General features: G+C 38.2%; 2 protein-coding genes across 17 annotated transcripts in view; one reads left to right on the top strand and one right to left on the bottom strand.

Moving 5' to 3' along the window:
- The window catches only part of ZNF711 (zinc finger protein 711), a 93952-nt gene extending 70309 nt beyond the window's left edge, over positions 1–23643 (top strand). For 9 of the 16 annotated variants that reach the window (XM_043493130.1, XM_043493129.1, XM_043493125.1 and 6 more), the window contains 2 exons: positions 6571–6746; positions 11526–11944. The gene's annotated coding sequence lies outside the window, so the exon portion shown is untranslated. Of the gene's footprint in view, positions 1–2045; positions 2114–6570; positions 6747–11525; positions 11945–17507; positions 17635–18411 lie in introns of those variants that run through there. The other 7 variants (XM_043493136.1, XM_043493134.1, XM_043493126.1 and 4 more) reach the window with 4 other exon arrangements.
- The window catches only part of POF1B (POF1B actin binding protein), a 40689-nt gene continuing 18575 nt past the window's right edge, over positions 2182–24295 (bottom strand). The window contains 14 exon segments of the mRNA XM_043493146.1: positions 2182–2235; positions 2237–2306; positions 3699–3775; positions 4347–4475; positions 6241–6351; positions 6559–6711; positions 8135–8248; positions 9001–9093; positions 11520–11534; positions 11536–11595; positions 12732–12758; position 14611; positions 14724–14785; positions 14787–14858. Coding sequence (XP_043349081.1) covers positions 2197–2235; positions 2237–2306; positions 3699–3775; positions 4347–4475; positions 6241–6351; positions 6559–6711; positions 8135–8248; positions 9001–9093; positions 11520–11534; positions 11536–11595; positions 12732–12758; position 14611; positions 14724–14785; positions 14787–14858 — 1023 coding nt within the window. The 3' untranslated portion in view covers positions 2182–2196.

Below are 24295 nucleotides of genomic sequence, written 5' to 3'. Positions count from 1 at the left end.
TACAGTCATTTGGTATGAGCTCCTTTAAACAGCTGGGACTATCACTGGATCTCTTCATTCCTAAAAGAAATAAGCAATTAATTGAGTGGAAGTTATTCCTGTCACAAAACATACATCACATTAGATTTCACATATGTAACAATTTTGCTGTACATGTACAAGTGCTTACAAATAAGTCTATGCAAGAAACATGGTTGTTTTTATACATTAGGTATCTGACATTCCATGGGACTCAGATACCTAATGTGAATAGCCTTAGTTCCCATTCAGTGCTTATCTTTAAGCACCCAGGTTTAAATATTCTAGTACTCATGGTAGCATGCTACTCAACTGCTACTTATTTTTAAAAAGTACAATAATGAGCACATAGGTGCTTCTGAAAATTTTACCTATACACACCACCACGTTTCAGTGAAAAAAAGCTTGCTTAAATTTTTTGTAGTAACTGATAAAAACTGAAATACACTGCCTCGTGTGTTGTTACAGTAGCATTTGATGTTACATGTGAAGTTAAAACACCTCTAGTATAAACCTATATTGTCATTTTGTAACTTAAGTAAAATAATTTCTTTTCAACTGAAACCTGCTACAGTCGAACCTCAGAGTTATGAGCACCTTGGAAGGGAGGTTGTTCGTAATTCTGAACAAAATGTTACGGATATTCTATCAAAAGTTTACAACTGAACACTGGCTTAATTCAGCTTTGAAACTTTACTTTAAAAAAAAAAAAAGGGAAAGGAGCATTTTTCTTCTGTATAGTAGTTTACATTTAACAGTAATGTATTTATTGGTCTCTGCTGCTGCTCGATTGCATACTTCTGGTTCCAAATGAGGCATGTGGCTGATCAGTCAGTTCATAACTCTGAAGATCTTGGGTGAAAACCTGGTGCTGTTGACTTAAATCCTGCTCCCATTAAGTGTGGGAGGGATTTTTCATTTAGGGAGCTGTCCTGATGTTTGCAGGAGATAAAACCTCAAAATTTCTCTCAGCTTATAGTACTCTCTCTCTCCTGTAGTGAAACAAACAAATGTGTTTAACTTTCGAACAGGCTCCAGCTGTCCCTTGTAACTTCTACACCTCTACCACCACCTCTCTCCTTGTACTCAGAATTGAGTACGCTCCTATGGTGTCCCCTGCAGCAGGAACAGCCTCCCCGTTCTCACCTACATGCTCCCCACTCTCTCCTTAAAACCCACCAATCTTTCCTACCTGTCATGTGTTTGTTTCTTCAGTGAAAGGAACTGGTTTGTCTGTGTGAAGTGCCAGCTAAGGTTTACGAGGCTGGATGTATATTTATTATTTATAGTCAGGGTTAAAGTACTGCTCCCCAGAAACCTTGTCTGCAAACTACTTGTATTCAAAAGCAAGCCCCTATGCACTGCTCTACCTATTGTAAAAGGGCTCTAAACCAATGCTGATGTCCAACTGGTGGAGGACTCCTCAGGAACTATGTAAGGCTGGCTGCTGAGGATCGCCTCAGAAGTCCTGGAGACTACATGTAGTTGGAGGGGTGGGGGCTTTAGTTTAGAACAAGCAGAGATTCCAGGCAGTGTTGTGGGGCAACCTTGAAACTGCTTGTAACTGTGTCAATCATATCACAGAGCTAAAGGAGCAACCCTTTCAGAGCAGATAAAGGTGATTTGAAACTACCAGCGTCCCTGGGCTTTGAGTTTTGTATGAGAGCCTCTTATTCACCCACCCTACTAGTTTATTGAGTGGTGGTACATCCTATTAGAGATAAGAGAAAATAGGCACATTTTCAGTGCTGGGATTTAACAGTGGATTTGGCTTAATCTTCATTTACCACCATACCAGTACTACTTATGGTGTACATCAATAGAAACTGTAACCCTTTCAAAGGCTAAAGTAGGGTTGTAAGATTGAGGTACAATAGACGAGAGGAAAAGAGTAGAGGCTATTCTACTTATTATTCTTCACCACATGCATAGACCATTTTTAGAAATGTCATAGTACTTGTCTATTATGAAACATTCTCTAGGCTGTTCTTATTGAGCTATTGCTCATTTTGCTATTTTATTTACAGAAAAAAGCCTCCAAAATAAGTTTTTGTTGCTTTAATGCTTTTTACCAGCCCATTTTTGCTTCTTTAAAGTCTGAACTCCCTAAATATCTTTAGAGTACTGATCTGCACAACAACAGAAATGAATATAACTAACATGGATACTTACATGTTTCTACATTGCTTCAGTCTTCTCAATTACAATAGTCTCTGTTTTGTCTAACTGGTGATGAAACCATGTAGTCATTGGACAGGAGACCAAGGATTGGATATTGATTCAGGTACCTGTATAAAAAGTTTTCAAAACTGTAAGTGGAATACTGTTTACAAAGCTCAGCAGAGATAAATATCTATGTCCAAAGCAGTATTTTGTCTTGGGGACCAATTCAACCTTTCCCCCACAATACTCACTTCTAGATTAGTTATTGGGCCCAGATTTGTTTAAAAGAGTTAAGTAAATATCTAAACCATAGTTTTTAAAAGGCTTTAGTTAATTATTTACCCAACCGAAATTCTCTCTCCTCCAAGGCATCCACTTTAGAAGTGTGTGTTTCCACATGTATTACTTTTTCTTTTAAAGCCAAACACTCATTACTAACTACAAACTATATGCCATGATTCTGTCCAACATCCATTAATTAGTATTAAAGGATGCTCAAAAGACACAGGCATATAGTTGCAGAGGACAAAAAAAAAAAAAATGGCAATAGTACGGACTGTTTTTTACTGTTCTTTTGACATGTGTGTTCTCAGCCCAGGACATGTCTACACTACAATCTTAAGTAGACCTATGTTAGCTCTACTTACAGCCACCACAGTAATTACTGCAATGGCTGATGGCCACACTACCGTCCTTCTGTCAGTGGAGGGGTGGAGCTAAGAGACAGGGATTTCAGCTTCACACAGCTCCCTGCCAGGAGCAGGGGGAGGGCAGCCACCTGGGGCTTTTTGTCTCTGATAAGGAGAGTCCAGCCTGGACTCCTCAGTTGCAGAGTCAGCTTTCTGGTCAATTTCACCGCTCCTTTGGAGCCATGAAATTGACCAGACAGCCTATGTCTTAACTACACCAGCATAAGTGGAGGTGTAATAGGGCCCTTACATTAGTGGGAGAAAGGCTGTAGTATAAATACGGATATAAGCTGCCTTATGTCAACCTAATTCTGTAGTGTACACCAAGCTTTAGTGTTGTTAACTCTGAAGAGCAAAATGGATTAAAACAGTACATATTTTTTTATCCCTAAAGCAAGCAAGTCTAAATCAGCATTCACTATGGACAGAGATTGCCATATTTATTGTGATCATTTTCTGGCCATAAATACAAATGTTTTGAATAAAAAGTGCAGTAGGATAGATTTCCAACTAAGTCTTAGAACACTGGCATTTCTCAGACATATACAACTTTCTAAGGTTTAGTTATCAAGTGAGATTCAGAGGAAGGAACACACTCATTTATCTTCACATCCTCCAAACACTTCATTTTAATGGTCAGTGGGACTATATAAAGCACATCCTCTCCAGAGATTTTTCTTATCTGGGGTTTTTTCTAAGCACTGTTATTAAATAACATTTTAAAAGAGAATCTGTAACCTGATGTTGCAGGCCACTACTGCTGTGAAACCAGTATAAAATGAAAATTAAAAAACAATTTTTAAAAAAAGAATGATATTGCTACATTACTTTTTTGTGATGATAGATTTTGTTACACCTGTGGATTGACTGCATGATAATCTTTCTTGCTTCAACCTAAAGAGTTCCTAAGGAAACCAAAAACATTTATTTAGTTGAAGAGTTCAGAATTATCATTTTTAACTCTAAAGTCACAAGAAAATAATAAGGTTAAACTCCTTTCAGAAGACACAATGAATCAAATTTGGTTATTCCAATAGACTGGGTCAGAGAAAGGCCTACAGGCTCTACCTAACAGTCAAGGGTATTACTAGGGGTTGGGCAAAAATTACTCCCGTTCAGGAGAGACAAAAGGTTGAACAGGTTGCAGAACTCCCCTCTCTATGAGGCATGCTTATAGAACTGGGCATCTACTTAGCATGGAGGAAAGGAAGGGGCAGCTGTTGATAAGTATTAAAGATTCTTACAAAGGATTTTTATAGTAATAGATAGAAGAAGTGTCCTGCAAACCAAAGCCTTATATAGTTTTACATGTAGCAGGGCAATTAAAGGAAACTGATCTGTTATCTTGGCAGATCTTCTCTACCCCACCCGCTCTAATGATTTACAGTTAGAATTTGAATTTTCTTATGGTCCTCAACAGGGTAAGAGTAAATAATAGACTTTATAAAACTGTAGCACAAATGAACACTGTTTTACCTCTTGCTGCTGTTTAATAAAAGTCTCCTTCTCTTCCAACATTGAAGTAAGTTCATGCAGCCTCATCTGGAAGTCACTGTTACTTCCATCTCTTCTTGAAATATCTTGCTGGAATTGGTTTATCTGGGACTTAAAAAAAAAAAAAAAAAAAAGTTATGCACATGGTAAATAATCTAAGGAAAATAGGAGCTCTGGAGTCTACACATCTTAAATAAAGCTGACCTGCAATGAACAAACAATAGAGTTATGCCCCTTTGTGTTTCAAAAAGATCTGAATTTTAATTTTTTTTTTTTTTTGGTGGGGGAAGAAAAGAAAAAGAAAAAAGGGAGGAAGTTCAAGTCTTTCCATGTAGTTTTTCCTGAAACATGCTACAGGCAGCAGGAGAATCATAGAACTTGGATAATTAAAAACTTGATTTACAGGAGAAGCCAGTTTTATTCACATGTTTAAAAACCGTTTGTTTGTTTTTAGTTAACACCTATTTCTCTCACACACCTGAACAGGAGAAAAGATGGCTTAGTTAAAAGTTAAATATACATCCAAGACCCCCAACGGAGTCTTCTATCAAAACTGTGGAACACTAAACTTGAATTACTGATATTTAAAAAACCACACACACAAAAAGCTTTTCAGGACTTTTAATACATAATGAACTAAAAAAGGCAAAAAGTCCAACTTTTCCTCCTTGCTGGTCACCTTTAAACTAGAATTAAGCTAATTTTATCCAGTTTGTGAATTTTATTTAATTCACTACTTCTCCCATGTTTTGCTGCTGCTTTTTTTCCTGTTACTTTATAATTATTTAAGATTTGTATTATGGTAGTGTCTAGAAAACTAAATAACGATCATGACCCTGAATATACGAATACAGAAAATATGGTCCAGGACTAGTCACACAGATAGGACATGACTCTGAAAATGAAGGATTTTCATCAAATAATAGAAGGATAATTTTTTTTAATTCTGCATCTACTGGCATACACTTAAAAAATCCAAATTTTATTTAAAAGTTTTATATCTGCTATCGGTACAAAACCTTGGAGTACTCCAACTGAAAGAAATAAAAGGGAAAAGATATTTGTATTTCCAGTTTGTCCACTTAGTACATCTGTCAACGCTTTAGATCTCATCCCCTTATGTTTGTGTGGATTCTCATGCAGCAAGAAACCACACTAAAATAACCAGATTAATATTAAAAAAAAACCACAACTGTTCAGAGAGACTCAAGAATAGGTCAACTTCAATTAAATGATTTTAGCTCCTTTTTGGTGCAATGGAGTGGTTCCAAGTTAACATTATTACTTAGTAGTTCACTGGTGCTTTTATTTTGTTTGGTATCAGTAAGTTTATGAAACTCAGCATGCTCTGGTAAATTCTTTTGGTTACCAATTATAGCACAAGTTAGAATGATCTCTAAGCAGACCAAATATAAATACAGTACCCTTGTGTGACAAGAGGTTTTATAGGTACAATTTAAATCAGGATCCATCTTAGTCTATGAAAGCTGCCTTTCTGGTTAGTTTTGCATGCTCCCAAGATACATGAATCTTTTGTTTATGCTCAACTCGCAAGTCTCTAATGTGTAGTAAAACTGCCAACCCAGTTTTGGAGTCAGAAAAGATTCTGTAAAATCTGCTTCTGAAGGGTGAATTTTTAGTTTTCAACCAAACCCAATGTGAACAATAAGACCAAGATTTCAATAATGGATACAAAAAACAGAGATCACTATCTCTAATTTCAAACCACAAAATAGCTGAAGTATGTATATTGGTTGGTATAAGCTTCTTCCGTTTTGTAATTTTGAAATGGAACCTGCCACTGTCCTATAATCCATACTTTGCTCAGAAATCTGTATACGATTATGATGTATATGTTATAAGATAACCAACATACCCTAAGATTGCGGATCTCTCTATCCTTATCCTCTCTCAAGTTGTTAATCATCTCCACGTAACGACTAGAGAGCTCATCTGTGGTGGTTTGCATCACTGGATTAGAACAGGTCTATGCAAAACAAAATAATAGTACTATTAATTATTATGCAGTTTAATACAGTTATAAGGATATAAAGTATTTATCAGATGAGAAAACAAGAAAGTTATTTTTATATGTCCACCTTCCCTCCACCCTATGAATTCTAAATCTAGTGTAGCTGGATTTATGAGTGAAAAAATTGACAAGAAAAAAAAACAAAAACAAAAAAAACATTACCTTCATTCTCAGGTTCTGAATCTCCTGTTCTAAGGCATGCTTGCAGTATTCCAGTTCTTTTAACCGACAGTCCTTCTCTCCCTCAGCATATCGGAGAGAGATGATCTGTTCCTCCAGTGAACGACATTTTGCAGCACTGTCTCTGAATCCTTGCTATGAAAGCAGCAAACAAAAAATTCTTAGATATGGTCAGTGAGGTAGTCTCAAGGTTTGTCTTTGAGCAAAGCTCAGTTTTGGATATACAGTTACTTATGGTGAGCCATTTTTTAACTTATTGTCCTACATAACTTTATTCATAGCTGATTCATATCAGCTGGAGAGTCGGATGTTGGGAGATGCTGCACATATTCAACTTCTGTTAAATCAATGGAAATTAAAGGCAGTCAGCACTTCCCTGCGCCAGGCCATCAGTGTATATACTGTATCCAGTGTTGGTGTAAGCATATGTGGAAAGAGATTGGGCATTCTAGGAGGTAGGTCAAATCACTCTAGAAGCTATGAAACTTAGCATTGGATTTTTCAAGCGAGGAAGTTCTTCAAATCACTAGTTTGGACAAAATTCTCTACCCCCAAAAGACTACCCAATGTTTATTTGATATAGTGGGCTAAATTCTTAATAGGCTTTCACAGGTGGATAACAACTTCAATTGTACATGGAGCATGACTAAAAAAAATTTAAACAAATTACTAGCAGACTCAACTTATTGCTTCTGCTAGAATGGCTATGAATTATGATATGTTTGGCAATTACCATATCCTCCACAGAACACATTTCCAGCTCTCATTCACTTGCAACTGATAAATACAATTTTTTTTTTAAAAAAACACAAATGTATTTTTAAAAATTAATGTAGAAAAAATAAATTTGATCCATAAGGCTCCATTACATAGGCAGAGCAGCATATGGGGCCTTAGTATAAATGAGAATTGGCCCTTTATTTTCCTAGCCAGAACCCTACGTATTAGATCAGGGGTGGCCAGCCTGAGCCTGAGGAGGAGCCAGAATTTACCAATGTACATTGCCAAAGAGCCACAGTAATAGGTCAGCAACTCCCACCCGCAGCGCCTCCCGCCCACCGGCAGCTCTGACAATCAGCGCATCCCACAATCAGCTGTTTCGCATGTGCGGGAGGCTCGGGGGGGGGAAAGAGGGGAGGAGTGAGGGCATGGCAGGCTCGGGGGAAGGGGTGGAGTGGGGACAGGGCCTGGGGCAGAGTAGGGGGTTGAGCAGTGAGCACCACCCAGCACATTGGAAAGTTAGCATCTGTAGCCCCGGAGTCAGCACCTATACAGGGAGTTACATATTAAACCTCTGAAGAGCCGCATGCAGTTCCAGAGCCACAGGTTGGCCACCCCTGTGTTAGATGCCTGAACATCTCCGGTAACAGTACTCGTATAAAGTGTTCATTCAACACACTCACTTGTTACAGAGAATGCTGATCCCCTCTCTCCTTTTTGTTGGAAGCTGTTCTACCAAGAATAGATTTGTGGAAGTTGTTCATAGAGCTCAGTATTTATTTTAAGTGTGACTTCTTGCGGGATAGCAAATTTGTTCATAATAAATATATGAATTTACCTGCTGTTGGCGATTATTCTCTCTCATGGATGCCAACAGCATTTCATACTCCTTCACCTGAGATTCTTTGAAAGCCAGGTCTTTCTCTAGTAACATCTTGTCAGTTTCCAATTTCTATGAGACAAAAGTATTTGTTATGAATAGCTACTATAATTTGTCAGTATAAATAAAAAAATGGATCCCCTTATTTTTAAAAGAAACAGATGAATTAAAATGACTAATTTATCAGCTCATCATAAAGTCAAACTAAATGAAACAATACCCCAAGTGTGTACTTAGTTCTAAATCAGTTTTGTTGGATATATTTTAAATTCTATCCTGATTCGTTTGCTCTGTTATAATACTGCACATTTAGCCCAAAGTGTCGGTGGTTACATTATTTTCTATATAGATTCTTATATCATGATAATAGTGCATTAAGCAACATGACTAACATCTGTCACGTTTGTTCTTTCATCCTGGTCAAGTTAAGCACCATCAAGTAAGGGTAGATATAAATTCTCCACAGTATCTATAGTTCTATTATTTTGCTGTCCTGTCTTCCTATGCTATGCACATCATCCTGGTATCAGAGTATCGTTCATCAAAGCAGGCAATTACCTATACAGCTAATTATTAAGGGAAAGTCATCATGCAACAGTAGTAACTGCAGTGGAGTCTGCTGCTGGGACAAGATACTAGTCTAGTCTAAATTTTTCTTTATGGACTAAAGCTGATTCTTGCAAATACTTGGAACAATGTAATGTAAAAACTCAGATCTGTGTTACGCAGAGGTCAGACTAGATGATCATAATGGTCCCTTCAGGCCTCAAAATCAACCAACTGAAGAGATTAGACAGTGGAAACTAAATTTTGCAATGACCTACCCCTAAGTCGTCTTGTAGATGGCAAAGCTCCCCACGCAAACTGCCAAAAGTGGAAAGTACAAGTCGCAGTGATTTATCTGATGTCACTCTCATCTAGGAAAAAGAAAAGGATTGATTTCAGATTCTTTGTGGGATATAATCTTTGACAATAACTGAAAATAACCAAACAAGAATAGTAAAACTTCAGTTTAACAGTATGGGATTTATTTGAAAATCTGTTCAGAGACATGTGTTAGATAATTTCAAACTGGACATTACATTTACTCTGCAGCTAACTAATTCTAGAAACAGAATTGTAAGAGCTGCTCATGTCACTTGTACTTTGAAATCTGAATCCATGACTACAAGGATGAGACTTTTTTCATTCACTAAAAACACTGTGTCAGTTACACAAAATTATTTAGATTATTGCCTCATAATATAGGACAAAATAAACATTCCAACTAAGAAAGAACAGGAGAAATAAAGAAGAGTTTCATATATGCACACAGTGGGAAGGAAAAAAACATTAATATTTCTGATTTTCAGCTATATTGTGAGTTTAGAGCATTCAGAATTAGAGCAATTACAAAAAAAACCAAAACCATTAGTCATCACTCCTTGGAAAGCACACACCAGTGAGTCATCTTCTTTGATATCTGCCAAAGTAAGCTTTCACCCCCAGGACAAAAACCATTAGATACACACACCAGCTCCTCCCTTTAGTGGAGAAAAGCAAAACAGATTTAAAGGAGTCAGCAGTGCTTATTAATGCTGTATTGGTTGTCTTCTTTTTTCATTGTTAATACACTCAAGTGGAGGTGCTCTGGGCTGTTCATATTAAAACAATACGTTATTGTAGGTTTCAGAGTAGCAGCCGTGTTAGTCTGTATTCGCAAAAAGAAAGGAGTATTTGTGGCACCTTAGAGACTAACAAATTTATTTGAGCATAAGCTTTCGTGAGCTACAGCTCACTTCATCGGATGCATTCGGTGGAAAATACAGTGGGGAGATTTATATACATAGAGAACATGAAACAATGGGTGTTAATGGGGGGGTAACACCCATTGTTTCATGTTCTCTATGTATATAAATCTCCCCACTGTATTTTCCACCAGATGCATCCGATGAAGTGAGCTGTAGCTCACGAAAGCTTATGCTCAAATAAATTGTTAGTCTCTAAGGTGCCACAAGTACTCCTTTTTTTATGTTATTGTAGTATCTCATGGTGCAGCAAGTCTGTTTTAAAGTTATGGTGAAGTGTCAAATTGTTTTCCTTTAAAGGATACAAAACAGCTCTAGTTACTAGTATGATCAATGACTCTTGGGATTATCAGTGAAGGCTTTGGCATTTATATAGTAAGGATTGTAATCTGATCTTTTTATGTCTGGATCAAAATGGATTATGTTTCTCCTGTCTACTTAATGTTCTTATTAATACGCAGCACTTTTGAAAGCTTCTTTCACAGGATTCCCATCATCTCTTCTTAGTTTAAATTAAGAGAAGTGTTGTAAGACACAAGACTAACACTAAATTTTAATTGAAAGAAATACCTTTGTGTAAAATAAAAAAAATCAGGATAGGCTGTTATTTTGACTACAGGAATCAAAATAGTATTTTAAAGCAGCAACTACAAGCTCATGGTACTCCCTCATTATTCCACCTGCTGCCCCTGCAGCAGCTATCACTAGAAGGGGGCATCAAACATAACATTTATACTACAATTTTAAGCAATGCCAGATGAATTAAGGAGGAGTTTCAGTTCTGACTGAGCACATTTACAGCAGTGGCCAGAAAAGCATACCACTAAAATGTATAAAGGATGGGAAAGAAAATACTGAGAATAATATGCCTTCATTTGGAACCCTGTATTTTTTCTAATCACCTCATATCCAAAAACATCTAGCTAAAGGGATCGAAAGATGAGTGTCAAAGATTACTAAGAGAGAAGATGATTGAGGTATATAAAAGCGAGGCACACTTTATATTAAGATTCACTTATAAAGTTATTAATAGATGTCATAAGGAAGTTACAGACATGAGTTATGTGTGTTATAGATAGTCATCAGATGTTATAGGTGGTTACAAAACATGGATTGTAAGCTATCAATAAGATCTGCTGAACTATAACAATTAACAATTCAATAAAATATCTACCAATCACTTCTTAATATAAAACTATGACCAAAGAAAGAAAGGTACAGACAAGGTAATCCAGATGCTCCTATTTATCCGTCCTCATAATGTGAGGAGATTTCCAATGTAACTGAAAGGAGAGAGATTTAAAACGGGTAAGAGGAAATGTGAATAGTGTGAAAAAAGTAATTAGTTCGTGGAAATGACTGGCACAAGACATCAATGCCAAGCCCTTAGGAGGATTCAAAAAAGGATTAGATGTTTATAGGAATAACATTCACAGTTACATTAGATAGAATAAAAATGTGTAAGACATCAGTGCTTCCAGATGTAAGCCAATCACTAACTGCCTTAAATTAACAGTGTTTTTGTAGATTTGCAAGTATATTTTTCATTTGCATACCTGCAGGAGATAGCGAGATTTGCTGCTTTGTCAACTCTGACAGTCCTTTGGGAATCAAACCTTCAATATCTTCTACCTAATAATGAAGACAGAAAAACAAAACCAATTTGTTGGCTTTGACATCTGGAATAAGGAATTCTTCCTGTATCACAATGTGATTTCTTCATTAAATTACTCTACTGCTTGGAAAACACAAGAAAAAAGACAGAAAACTGAGAAATGGAATGCACACAGATCAAGTTATATCCAGAAAAACTTCCAAAATGTAAGTCTTACATTGTATATAAGCTAATTTAGATGGAGACATTAGTTTGAAGCATATTTATTTTTTGCTGATGAATAAGCAAAAAGTCTGTCAATTTTAAATGTGTATATTTTAGAAATAATAAACAATTATTTTCCTATTCTGGAAAGTTCACTGAGTTTGCAGCTACACTACCATGTGGTGCGATCTGATCAAATCAAATCCTACCTGCTAAGTATGGACAGACTTGGTCAGTAAGATCATTGGAGACTAGAATGATCTACATGCTGCAGGGTATGCTATACATGATGTTAGTAAGTGGCACTCTTTCCCCCCAAGTTGATACTGAACTACAATTTCTGCCTGTGATCCACTTGGCCAAATTCCAACAGGATCACAGCAGTTGAGATTGTTAACTGACTAATCTGACAGTTTGCATTTGTCAGTCTAAATTCCCTTTATGTTTCATTTGGAGGCAATATTGTACTTCACCTCCTGTGGAGAAACAACTCTGTACAGTAGTTGTTAAAAACAGCTGCTGCATTTGTGGGAGAGTGGAAGTGCTATATGTTTAAGTATTTACAGTAGGAAGCTTTTTAAAAGTGACATACATCTTATCCAGGTTTTTACCTATCTTGTCAGTTTTACAGACAAACACACAGGAAAAAAGTTTTAAATGTTTGCCCCTCATAAGCAACTAAATAATGGTACTACAAATTATTTAAATGTACATGTTTAAAAAACATCTTATTTAAACCATATTGCTGTAGATATATTTAGGAACCCTACTGTTTCCTAGGAGTGCAAACTATCAAAAATCGTCCTCCTTATATTACAGATTGGTCTAGATCCTCCAGCTGGGGGTAAACTGGCATACTTTCATTGAGTTCAAAACTGAGAATCTGTCCCATTGTTATTACCAACAAATAGTTAGTGACCATTTGGACTGGATTGCTCTGAGTGCTTACTTGACTTGTAGATTCATTGTCCGTGTCCTGTAAAAGACACACAAAATGACAAATTAACAACGTGCCTCTTGCTGATGTGAAAGAGGAATGAAAAAAACCTGCCCAATCATGAGAAGAAAAATGGGCAGGCTTCAGCTCTCCATCACATTTTTAATCTGTGGATCAGAACAAAGGAGGGTTAACTTCAGCCCAGCTGGCATCTTATTTTCCTCTTGAGGTGACAAGCAACATCCAGAGAGCCATTACAATTGCTCTAAGCACTGCCAATGCCTTAACCAGTATCTGATTGAGTTAATTCCTCGGTATTATTAAAAACTTACTGTTTTCTACAGACTGGACCAAATTCATTCCTGGAGAACTTTTACTGCCTGAACAGGAGGCAAATAGTTCCACTGAGTCCAGGAAAGAGTGTTGGGGAGGAGACGAAATGAGGAATTTTAGCAAAACTTGTAATTTGTTTTGAAGATACAGGAACTCTTTCACTTAAAGTCATCCGGGTTAACCGTTGTTTGGTTGTTACGCTGCTGATCAATTAGGGAACATGCCTTGTTTAAAGTTGCGCAACGCTCCCTTAGAACGTCATTTGGCAGCCGCCTGCTTTGTCCACTGCTTGCAGGAAGAGTGGACTGCAGCTAGCTGATGGGTGGTTGGAACCAGCAGCCCTCCATCAGCTTCCCCCCTATCAGCTCCGAGCTCCCCAAGTTCCCTGTGCAGCAGCTGCTCAGCAGGCTTGTCAATTGCCTGCAGTTCACCGTCCCTCTCCCCATTGCCATGTGCTGCTCTTGCCCTCTGTCTTGAGCTGCTCCCAGGAGCCTCCTGCTTGCAATGCAGTACAGGGGAGGGGAAAAGATGGGGCTAAGGTCAGGGTGTGCCCTCCCCCCCTACCACACCTCTTCCATAGAGCGGGGGGGGGGGACACATGGATGGAGGTAGCTGCTGCCTTAAATCAGCTTGCTGATCTAATTAACAAGGCAGTGTACTTCTGACCCACTCTTCATACTTAAAGGGAAATGCACATCTCTATCTCTAAAAAACACAGACTAACTAAGATGCTACTCTGAAACCGGTCATTACCCAGAGTGGTGTGTTCTGTCTGCCCTCCTCCTTCCTGCTGCCTTGTAGAGGGTGAGAGTTAAACCCTTGAGGGCTCAGCCAACTGCTAGTTCATCAGTAGCATTAAGGCATTCCCTGGGAAATATCCTACCCCTGAGTCCTCCACCCTCAACCAAGCTTCACAAATCATCATCACTGTGTATCAGTATTAACCTGTTTGTTTAAAACTTATACTGTGTGTGTGTGTGTGTGTGCGCCGCGCACAGAGTCTGGTGAAAAAATTTCCTGGAACCTAACCCCCTCATTTACATTAAGTCTTAGGGGGAAACTGATTCGCTTAACATCGGTTTTGCTTAAACTCGCATTTTTCAGGAACATAACTACAATGTTAAGTGAGGAGCTCCTGTACTGATCCTCTCAGACTGCAGCTATCAAAATTATTCTTCAGAAGTGGTTTATAATACATGTAGAAAAGCAGCTTAATTTGCTTATAGATGCTGTGCATTATGGTGCACATAGCCTGTCTCTGAATCCAGAGCATGCCACTTAACATTGGCATCAGGGTAGTTTCTTTCTTTGTATCTTCAGGTGAGTACAATAATTACTCTGTCTTAAAGCCAAAACGTCACAGCTGCAGTATATCACTGCAGCAGGCACTATGTGCTGTCTAAATTAGCTTGACAAGGGAAGTACATAGCTGTTAACTCCGGTAAAGTGCCTTGACCATTAGTCAAAACAGTTTGAAACACACTTGTTGCATTCAATAAAATAGCATGGCTTCTGACATCTTGAGACATTCAAGGAGTTAAGTTATATGCACCTACACTCTATGAACTTTAGCTGTCTGCAGAATGCAGCTCAAACAAACAGCACTGCTTTCTCTACCATGGTATGCATTCCTGCAACACCACAATCGGGGGGGGGGGGGTCTACCAATACCTTCTTCCTATCTTTTCCACATGCTGCAGTAAACAGCTGTACAGGTCATTGCTCTTCCTTGCGGTTCACTTCAGCAAGTAGCTCGCCAAAATATCTGGAGTCTAGCTGGTCATTAGCTTCTTGAAGACACTGTACCTGGGAGGGGAAACATTTAAAAAAAAAAAAAAAAAACATCAAGGTTAACAAGACAGACTGCCCTTTTTTTTTTATTAAGGTGACAATCATGGGGAGTGTAACCCAGAGACGGGTTGGGCCTATAACTGAAAGGGGATTAAACTTGGGGGGACTGAAAAAAAAAAAAAAGCGTCTCAGAAGAGACAGCTTACCCCAGGGACCAGACAGAGGGAGGGGAAAGTAATCTGCCCAATTTCCCCTAGTTGCAGCACAGGATCCACAAAGTAAGCAGAAAAGCTGTGAGATTTCAACTTAGGCATGCAGCCCTTTAAGGATCTTCACTAGCGTACAACAGATCCTTTCACGCTAGCTATCTGGGTAGGATAAACTGAACAGCGTATTGCCCAGCATTCTCCCCAAGGCACTTGCCGCAGGCACTCTAAAAAGGCGGAACAGACACTGCTTCTGGAAGATGGCCTTAATGGCTGCGTAAGCGGAGTTGGCTTTAAGCAGCTGTTTCTAGAGAAAGAATCCCCTCAAAATACAAGGCAGCCTCTGTAATTGTGGAATTTGGAAGACACTCAGGATAGGATCATAAAAGCGATTCAGGTTGAGCGTTACAGCAAATAACTTTTAGGTGCGCTGCTGCCAAATGGAATTCACAACCCCAAAGACAGGCACCAAGGCTCTGGAGACAGGTGTCCCAGAATGGGATTCTCACAAGCCAGTAAGCTGAGTGGGGAGCCACCTAGGCTAGCCAACAGGAAATGCCAGAGGGGATGTGGGCTGATCCTCACCCCTCAAATGAATGTAGACACTTCCCTTCACTTAGGATTCACAGCTGTCAACCCTCTCCTGGAGATAGGCAGCTAAGCCAAGTCAGCTGTTTTCAAGAAAAATGATGGTGGTGGCTTACGCTCTCCTTACCACCTTTAGGCCAGAGGTTAGCGCACTCCCAAGGACGTGGGACATCCAGGTTCACATCCTCCTCTCCCTGATGTGGATCTGGATTCAAAACCCAGGTCCTCCACGTCCAGGTGAGTGCCCCCACCAGTGGGCTAGAGACTAGTCTCTCTCTTGCCCAATCCTGGTGTGAACGTTCCTGCCGCCTGGATTAAAAGTCATAAGGAGGGGGGGCTGGCACCATCACTGCCTCTTCCAGTTGCGTTTTGTGTTTGGGTTTGATCTGGCCAATAGGTTCTAAGGCTGCCTCTGAGCATGTCTACCTGTTTTAGGGTGACCAGATGTCAAGATTTTATAGGGACAGTCCAATATCCAGGGCTTTGTCTTATATAGACACCTATTAACCCCCCAGCCCCATCCTGATTTTTCACACTTGCTGTCTGGTCACCCTAACCAGTTTGTGCCCCAGAAGTGAGACAGTCTGGGGAATGCCTATGGTGAACCCCCACTTGGAACTGCTCAGTGGTGTCAGGACTGAGGAAACCTAGCAGGTGCCCAACAACAGAAAATGTAGGGCCTAACAGACTTCACCCATGGAAACTTAACCCCCTACAGGGATTGGTGGCACTGCATGGGAATTTTGTGAATCTGAATTTGGACCTTAGATGCCTGAATCCCCCCTTCAGGACCTCAACGCACCATGTAGTCACAGACAATTTGAGTTCAACAGCCCGAATAGGAGTAAGGGAGAGAAAAATTATTGAAAAAAAAAAAAAAACTTTTCAGCATTCATTTGGGGCAGGGGAAACCACACCCAAAAAAAAAAATCACTGAATGAATTAAAAAAATGAAAACCGTTGATAACTTTCAGGATTTCTTAATGATTTTTGCTTCCACTATATTGTGTATGGAAATGTCTTTCAAGTATCCATAGCTACTACTACTAACTCAAATCATGCATTCTAACGCACACATGGAACATTCTGGAAGATATGCTTTAAGGATTATAGGCTCTGGACCCTTCATCAAGCAAATTAAACTGCAATTTAGATGGAGAATGATAGAACCAGAATCTCAAATAAGATTACTTATTCCATTACTGTGGTTTACAATACACTTGCAATCTGGAGAAAGAGGAAACTAGTGTTGCTAATGTATGGAGAAGTAGAACAAAAGGAAGGATCCACCAAAGTAAGCTCTAAACAACAAACAAGTAAACAACAAAACAAGAACGATATAGAACAGATTAGAACCGCTCTCTAAGAGCACAAAGGAACAGGAGTTCCGACTCAGGCCATGTAGCAGTAAGAAGGAACTGGAGAGGTGTTGACCCACACAGCATCTTATACTTCTGCTGGAAGTACAAAGCAGACACACATACAGGTCAATGGACACTGCTAAAAAAAACATGGCGGGAATGTGCACCCACGATTGGAATACTTATAGGGACCACCATTCGAAGAAGAACCTCCTTTTCTTTATTGCAGAATTTAGTACACCTGACTACAGTCACCTAGACTGAGGCTGTTTTCCATAGACATCTTTCATTTATTCTGTGGAGCAACCCAAATAACGTTTTTGACTGCAGGCAGCATTGCAAAAGCAGTCTTAATTGAATGAAACCTCAGCAATCCATAATGTCTTCCTAAGAACAAATGAAATGTGTCTCAATCTCAGAGATGCATGGTTTCTTTTTACATACACACAAATATTAACCTTAATGTGCTATGAAAAAACTTCTCTAACTTTTCAAAACATTCTCTATAGGTTCTGATTTCACTCATTACAATTGGCATGCTCCTACGTAACCCTATATATGAAAGCACAGCATACTGAAACAGAAGTGGGAGGATCTGGAGGAGTAGGAGTGAAGGCACCCAGTGGCTAGGGACAGGTAAATTCTCTCTAAAGCTGTAGATTAATAAGCAAGGGTTAACTTTCATTACTGTCCTAAAGAACTGCGTTTCATCTCCTGTATAATTCTTCGTGAAAAATATGAGTCAGAGGTAAACAACTTCCTTTAAGTTTATCTCCCTCCCCTTGTTTTATCTGTTCCACACATTTTGTCATTTCCCTGCTCTTATATAATTTGTACTCTTTTTTCCTACTCACCTTGAAATTGCCCCGAGCCACTTATCTGTTCTTGTTGAAGTGCTAATGCTGACTATGCATCATCATCACAGGATAAAATTATTATTATGTAATAGACCATTAAAACTAATTTTAATATATACAAAAATGTGTTAAAATCACTAAACTGGACATTTAAAATTAAATCAGTGAAGGAGATTAAGAATGCAGAGAGTCACTCTGTCCTTACGTCCTTAAATTCAGCCTTGGAATTATAAGCATCTCAGAACAAAGAGCACTCTTACAGCTCAGAAGGTAATAAAATGTTTTGCACACAACAGGTGTTGGCCTACTTAAGAAGCCCTGGAGACCATTCAAACAAGGACTATTGCTCTTTTCTTTTCAGTAAAATGAGTTAAAATATACTGACCTTGTGTGACTAAGACTGTGGTGCATTTTTAGGCTCTAAAAGTGAATTTCGGATTAAAAATTACTGAATGTTAGTTCTCTTTTCTTAAGACCGAGTAGGATCTCTATTGGATCACTAATAGAACTCATCTTGCCTTTTCCTTTTGTCGCTAGTTATTTCTTCTCATTTCAGCTTTCTGTTAACTAAAGCTCAAAAATCACACAAAGAACATCTGAGAATTTAACACTTATGCTGCATCAATGAATTGATTACGTTGAATCAAGATGTACAATATTGCATTAGCAAAAAGAAAAGGAGTACTTGTGGCACCTTAGAGACTAACAAATTTATTAGAGCATAAGCTTTCGTGATGAAGTGAGCGGTAGCTCCACGAAAGCTTATGCTCTAATAAATTTGTTAGTCTCTAAGATGCCACAAGTAGTCCTTTTCTTTTTGCGAATACAGACTAACATGGCTGCTACTCTGAATATTGCATTAGAACTCCCCGAGTCCTGCCAGCGACGATACAGAAGCAGGAAGCCTGGCAAACAGGCAGTGGGGCAAACTGGACAATGAAGGTGCTAAAGGAGCACTCAAGGAAGACAAGGCCATTCTGGAGAAGCTAAATGAATTCTTCACATCTGTCTTCACTGCAAGGACTGAAAGGGAGATTTCACACCAGCGTCATTCTTTTTGGTAACAAATCTGAGGAACTGTCCTAGATGGGGATGTTAATAGGAGGTGGTTTTGAAACAAACTGATTAAACCAGTAATAAGTCACTAGGACCAGATGATATTCATCAAAGAGTTATGAAGGAACTCAAATATGAAGTCACAGAACTGTGGTATGTAACCTTACCACTTAATCAGCCCCTGTACCAGATGCCTGGAGGATAGTTAATGTAATGCTGATTTTTTAAAAAAAAGTTTAAAGTGGCAATCCACTCCAGTGGCCAATCTTAGCAACTACAGGTTGGTATGCCTAACTTCAATACCAGCAAATTGCTGAAACTATAGTAAGAACAGAATAGTCAGACACATAGATGAACATGATATGTGAGGGAAGAGTCAACACAGCTTTTGTAAAGGGAAATCATACTGGCCAATCTATTAGAATTCTTTGAGGGGGCCAACAAAGGTGGACAAGGATGATCCAATGGATATATAGTGTACTTGGATTTTCAGAAGCCTTTGACAAGGTTCCATTAAAGCCTCTTAAGCAAGGTAAGCAATCATGGGATAGGAGGGAAGGTCCTCTCCTGGATCAGTAACTGATTAAAAGATAGGGGAAAAAAAAAAAAAGAGGATAAGACTAAATGATCAGTTTTCAGAGTGGAGAGAGGTAAACAGTGGGAGCCCCCAAGGATCTGTACTGGGACCAATGCTGTTCAACATATTCACAAATGATCTGGAAAAGGGGGTAAACAGTGAGGTGGCAAAGTTACTTGATACAGTTAAGTCCGAAGCAGACTGCAAAGAGTTACAAAGGGATCTCACAAAATTTGGTGACTGGGCAACAAAAATGGCAGATGAAAGTTCAGCGCTGATAAATGCAAAGTAATGCACACTGGAAAATATAATCCCAATTATACATACAAAATAAGGGTGTCTAAATTAGCTGTTACCATTCAAGAAAAATCTTGCAGTTTCTTTAGATAGTGCTCTGAAACATCGGTTCAATGTGCAACGCATCTAAAAAAGGTGGAGTTTGGTGAAGACCGAAAGCCAGTATTTGCACTGAGTTATACTAGCCTTTGGCCTTTACTGATTTTTCTCTGATTACTATTATATGTTGCTATGTTTTCTTTGTAACCCTTGCTCACTTGCAGTTCGCATGGTTAGTTTCTGTAAGGGCCAAATCCTGGTCATTTTAAAATCAACTAGTACTTTGCCACTAATTTTAGTGTGATAAGGGTTTGGGCATAAATGAATAAAATGTAATGTACTTTGCCTGTTGGATGTTTGCATTTGTTAATTGAGTTGCAGCTTGTTGCCTTTGCCAATAGAGGCATCAGTTTTCTTGTCTGCTCTCTGGCAGAACTGGTAAACAAAGTGAGGAGTAGGTAGATACTCTCTTACCATATGTGCCATCTTTTGCAAATGAGTAACCATGAGAACACAAATTATTCAGAAATTTCTGTGAAACAAAATTCTCTTTTTGGTTTGCCACCTCAGTTTTAGAAGATAATAAAAGTTCACTTAGCAGCTCCACACCACTCTACATCACCCATGTGCTACACAAACATTAACTGACATTTAATTACTGGAGAAAAGTACATTTTAATACTTTTAATCATTCTGATAGCGTGTCGAGGAATATTATAATGCGTATGGGGACGACAAAATGTCTAGTCCACGATTCATGCCTAGACATAGCTGCATTTCTTTGTCTAATTGTTACAGCCAAAGTTTTGAACAATAAGTAAAACTGTATGGTGAAGCGAGACAGCCACTGCATTTGCTTAGTGGGTTAGGATGAAGAAGTACAACTTCAGCTTTATTGTGTGTATAAGTGTATTTTGCTCTAAGCAAAATCCAGAACTAAATTCACTTTATATATACATACATACACACACACACACACACACACACCACACACACACCACAAATAGTAAATAATTCCACCCTACTCTAAAAAATGCTCTGTTAAAAATAGTGGTGTTCATTTTGATTTTTTACCAAATTTAGAAGATCTGTTGTCTAATCTTCAGGCTTACCTATTTGAAAAAAGGCCTCTCTTTTGTTTTATGAAGAAAAAGGTATGATGGGGAAAATGAGAGAGAGCATGAACATAGGACCACAGACAGAACCTTAGAACTTGCAGCAATAGAAAAATATTAAGAAACTGTTCAGCCATAGCACTAGGTCTTATTCTTGTTTAAGAATTATAGTGATATTAGGCAAAGTATCTGAAAGCACAAAGAGTCCAGTCTTGTAACATGAATGGAAGTTCAGGGCCCAATCCAATAGCTCTTACTGAACTAAGTACAGACAATGTCCTCAGCAGAATTACTAATATGAATAAGATTTCATAATCAAGTCCATAACTGCTCAGTGAGATGCTTTTTTTTTTTTTTTTTTTTAAAAACGTATCACACTATTATGTTACATACTTTTACAAGCCATGAGCCAAATCCTGATGGTCTTAACTCATGCCAGTAGTTCCACTAACTTCAATGGAAATTAGAAGTGTAGAATTATACACATTTCCTGTTGTATCAATGTATACATGATATTCTTATTTAAAACAGAAACATGGAAATATATCCGAGGAGCTAACATTCAAGTCTAAACAACAGCTCAGTTTGTGATTTGATCCTGGTTTGTGTCAAAGATACAAGACAATATTCTAAAATATAACCAAAAAAGAAATAATTTAGTCCTAAAACTTTAAAGAAAACTAATATTTAAATTTATATTAAACACTATTATCATCAGACCTAAATGCAACACTCTTATCTATGAATGAATGATTCATCTCTTCAGAGTATTTTGTTTACTTTATCTTGAGAACTATTTAGAATTATTTTTCCCAGGTAGTATATGAAACAGATGTCTCAAAAGTTGTTTCATCCTTTCTCTTGGTCTGGGGTATTCTAAATATAGTATATAATACTAACTCAAGAGTAAACAGAATCTGATCTCTGTTAAAACCGTTGGCATTTTAAAGAGGTACGAGAATACGTTTTTAAAATTACTATACAAATATGCCAACTAAGTCATAGAATATAATAGCGTACACTCCTCCACATTTAATTTTAAATGACCAGAAACTTCTTTAGTACTTTCTGGAAGGGTGAAAAACAAATACTCTCAAAAATGAGTACTATACCTAATTTAAAAAAAAAAAAAAAAAACCCACATGAAAAGAAAGAAGTATTCCAGCTATAAAGAGCACTCCCACTTCTGTAATGTTTTATATTTTGTACCTTCAAATGTTTTTAGATGCTATATTTGAGTTATTTCTCAAAAAAGAAATGTGATACACAATGCTAAATAATGTAGAGGAAGATGTAGAATTTATTAACTCCTTAATTATGTTGGAAGAGCATGTTTAAACATAGTGAGTTTAGTAAGTGGTAATTTTTGCTACTAAATAAAACAGTTCAGTATATTTCCACATTAATTTAACTGTTTATTGGTAAGTGCAGACAGACAGTAATCCTGATAGGGAACTATAAATATGCCTCCTTCATGGAGAACTTCCGACTCTTTCAGAAGTTGAGGATGAATTAATTTCTTGTTTAACAGAAGAATCATCAGTTAATAAATGAAAGATCTGATTTACAAACTAGAAAGATAAGTAGCAGTACACAGTACTAAATAAAAAGACACGTGTTTGGGAGTAATGTGATTTAAGGTGTGAAATATATATAAATGAACAAAATAACTTTCTTAGAATCCATGTTCAAAAATTAAATGGTTGAAAGACTAGAAATTTAGAGTTAAGGTTCCACAGCTATTTAACTCTGCCCATCTTATGCTTCATGGAACAGACGCATAATGTAGAGTTTTGTGAAGGAGGAAAGGGAGGGCACCTGACATATGTTGAGAGGCTTTTCCAAATGGTATGGGAAAAGGTATGAAGTTGGCAGTGCAAGGGAACAAAGAACAGTCCCAAGGGAAGCTAAGTGAATGTTAGGAACCACTAGGAAAGGGATAGATAATAAAACAGAAAATATCATACCACCAATTTATAAACTGGTCACGCACACCTTGAATACTGCATGTATTTCTAGTCCTTCATCTCAAAAAGATATATTAGAACTGGAAAAGTTAGAGAAGGGCAACAAACATGATTGGGGAATGAAACAGCTTCCATATGACGAGAGACTAAAAAAGACTAGGGCTGTTCAATCTTAGAATAGAGATGTCAAAAGGAGGATATGATAGAGGCTTATGAACTCATGAATGGTATGGAGAAAGTGCATAGGGAAGTGTTATTTACCCCTTCACATAACACAAAAACTAAAGGTCACCCAATGAAATTAGCAGGCAGCATGTTTAAAAACAAACATAAGGGAAGTTTTTCACACAATGTATAGTCAACTTGTGGAATCGATGCCAGGTGATGTTGGACAAAGGCCAAACGTATAACTGGGTTAAAAAAAAAAAAAAAAAAAAAAAAAAAAAAAAAAAAAGATACATTCACGGAGCATAGATCCATCAATAGCAAATAGCCAAGATGATCAGGGATGCAACCTCATGCTTCCGGTGTCCCTAAACCTCCAACTGCTAGCAGCTGGGACTGGATGACAGGGGATGGATCGCACAAGATGGCCCTGTTCTGTTCATTCCTTCTGAAGCATCTGACACTGACCACTGTTAGAGACAGATACTGGGGTAGATAGACCATCGGTATGACCCAGCATAGCTATTCTGAACAGCATGTGGAAGATAATGTATATATTGACCATAGTTAAAGAAAAATAAGTCTCTTTATTGGTTTCTCTGTATGAGAGGATGATCAAGTCCTTCAGCCCCCAACTAAAACCTCTCCAACGCATCATCAAGGATCTACAACCTATCCTGAAGGATGACCCATCACTCTCACAGATCTTGGGAGACAGGCCAGTCCTTGCTTACAGACAGCCCCCCAATCTGAAGCAAATACTCTCCAGCAACCACACTCCACACAACAGAACCACTAACCCAGGAACCTATCCTTGCAACAAAGCCCGTTGCCAACTCTGTCCACATATCTATTCAGGGGATACCATCATAGGGCCTAATCACATCAGCCACACTATCAGAGGCTCGTTCACCTGCGCATCTACCAATGTGATATATGCCATCATGTGCCAGCAATGCCCCTCTGCCATGTACATTGGCCAAACTGGACAGTCTCTACGTAAAAGAATGAATGGACACAAATCAGACGTCAAGAATTATAACATTCAAAAACCAGTTGAGAACACTTCAATCTCTCTGGTCACTCGATCACAGACCTAAGAGTGGCTATCCTTCAACAAAAAAGCTTCAAAAACAGACTCCAACGAGAGACTGCTGAATTGGAATTAATTTGCAAACTGGATACAATTAACTTAGGCTTGAATAGAGACTGGGAATGGATGAG

This window comes from Dermochelys coriacea, chromosome 9, assembly GCF_009764565.3.
Source record: "Dermochelys coriacea isolate rDerCor1 chromosome 9, rDerCor1.pri.v4, whole genome shotgun sequence".
In the NCBI taxonomy this organism is placed as follows: domain Eukaryota; kingdom Metazoa; phylum Chordata; order Testudines; family Dermochelyidae; genus Dermochelys; species Dermochelys coriacea.
Note: the sequence above shows the minus strand (reverse complement) of the source record. Positions and strands in the feature narration are given on the sequence as shown.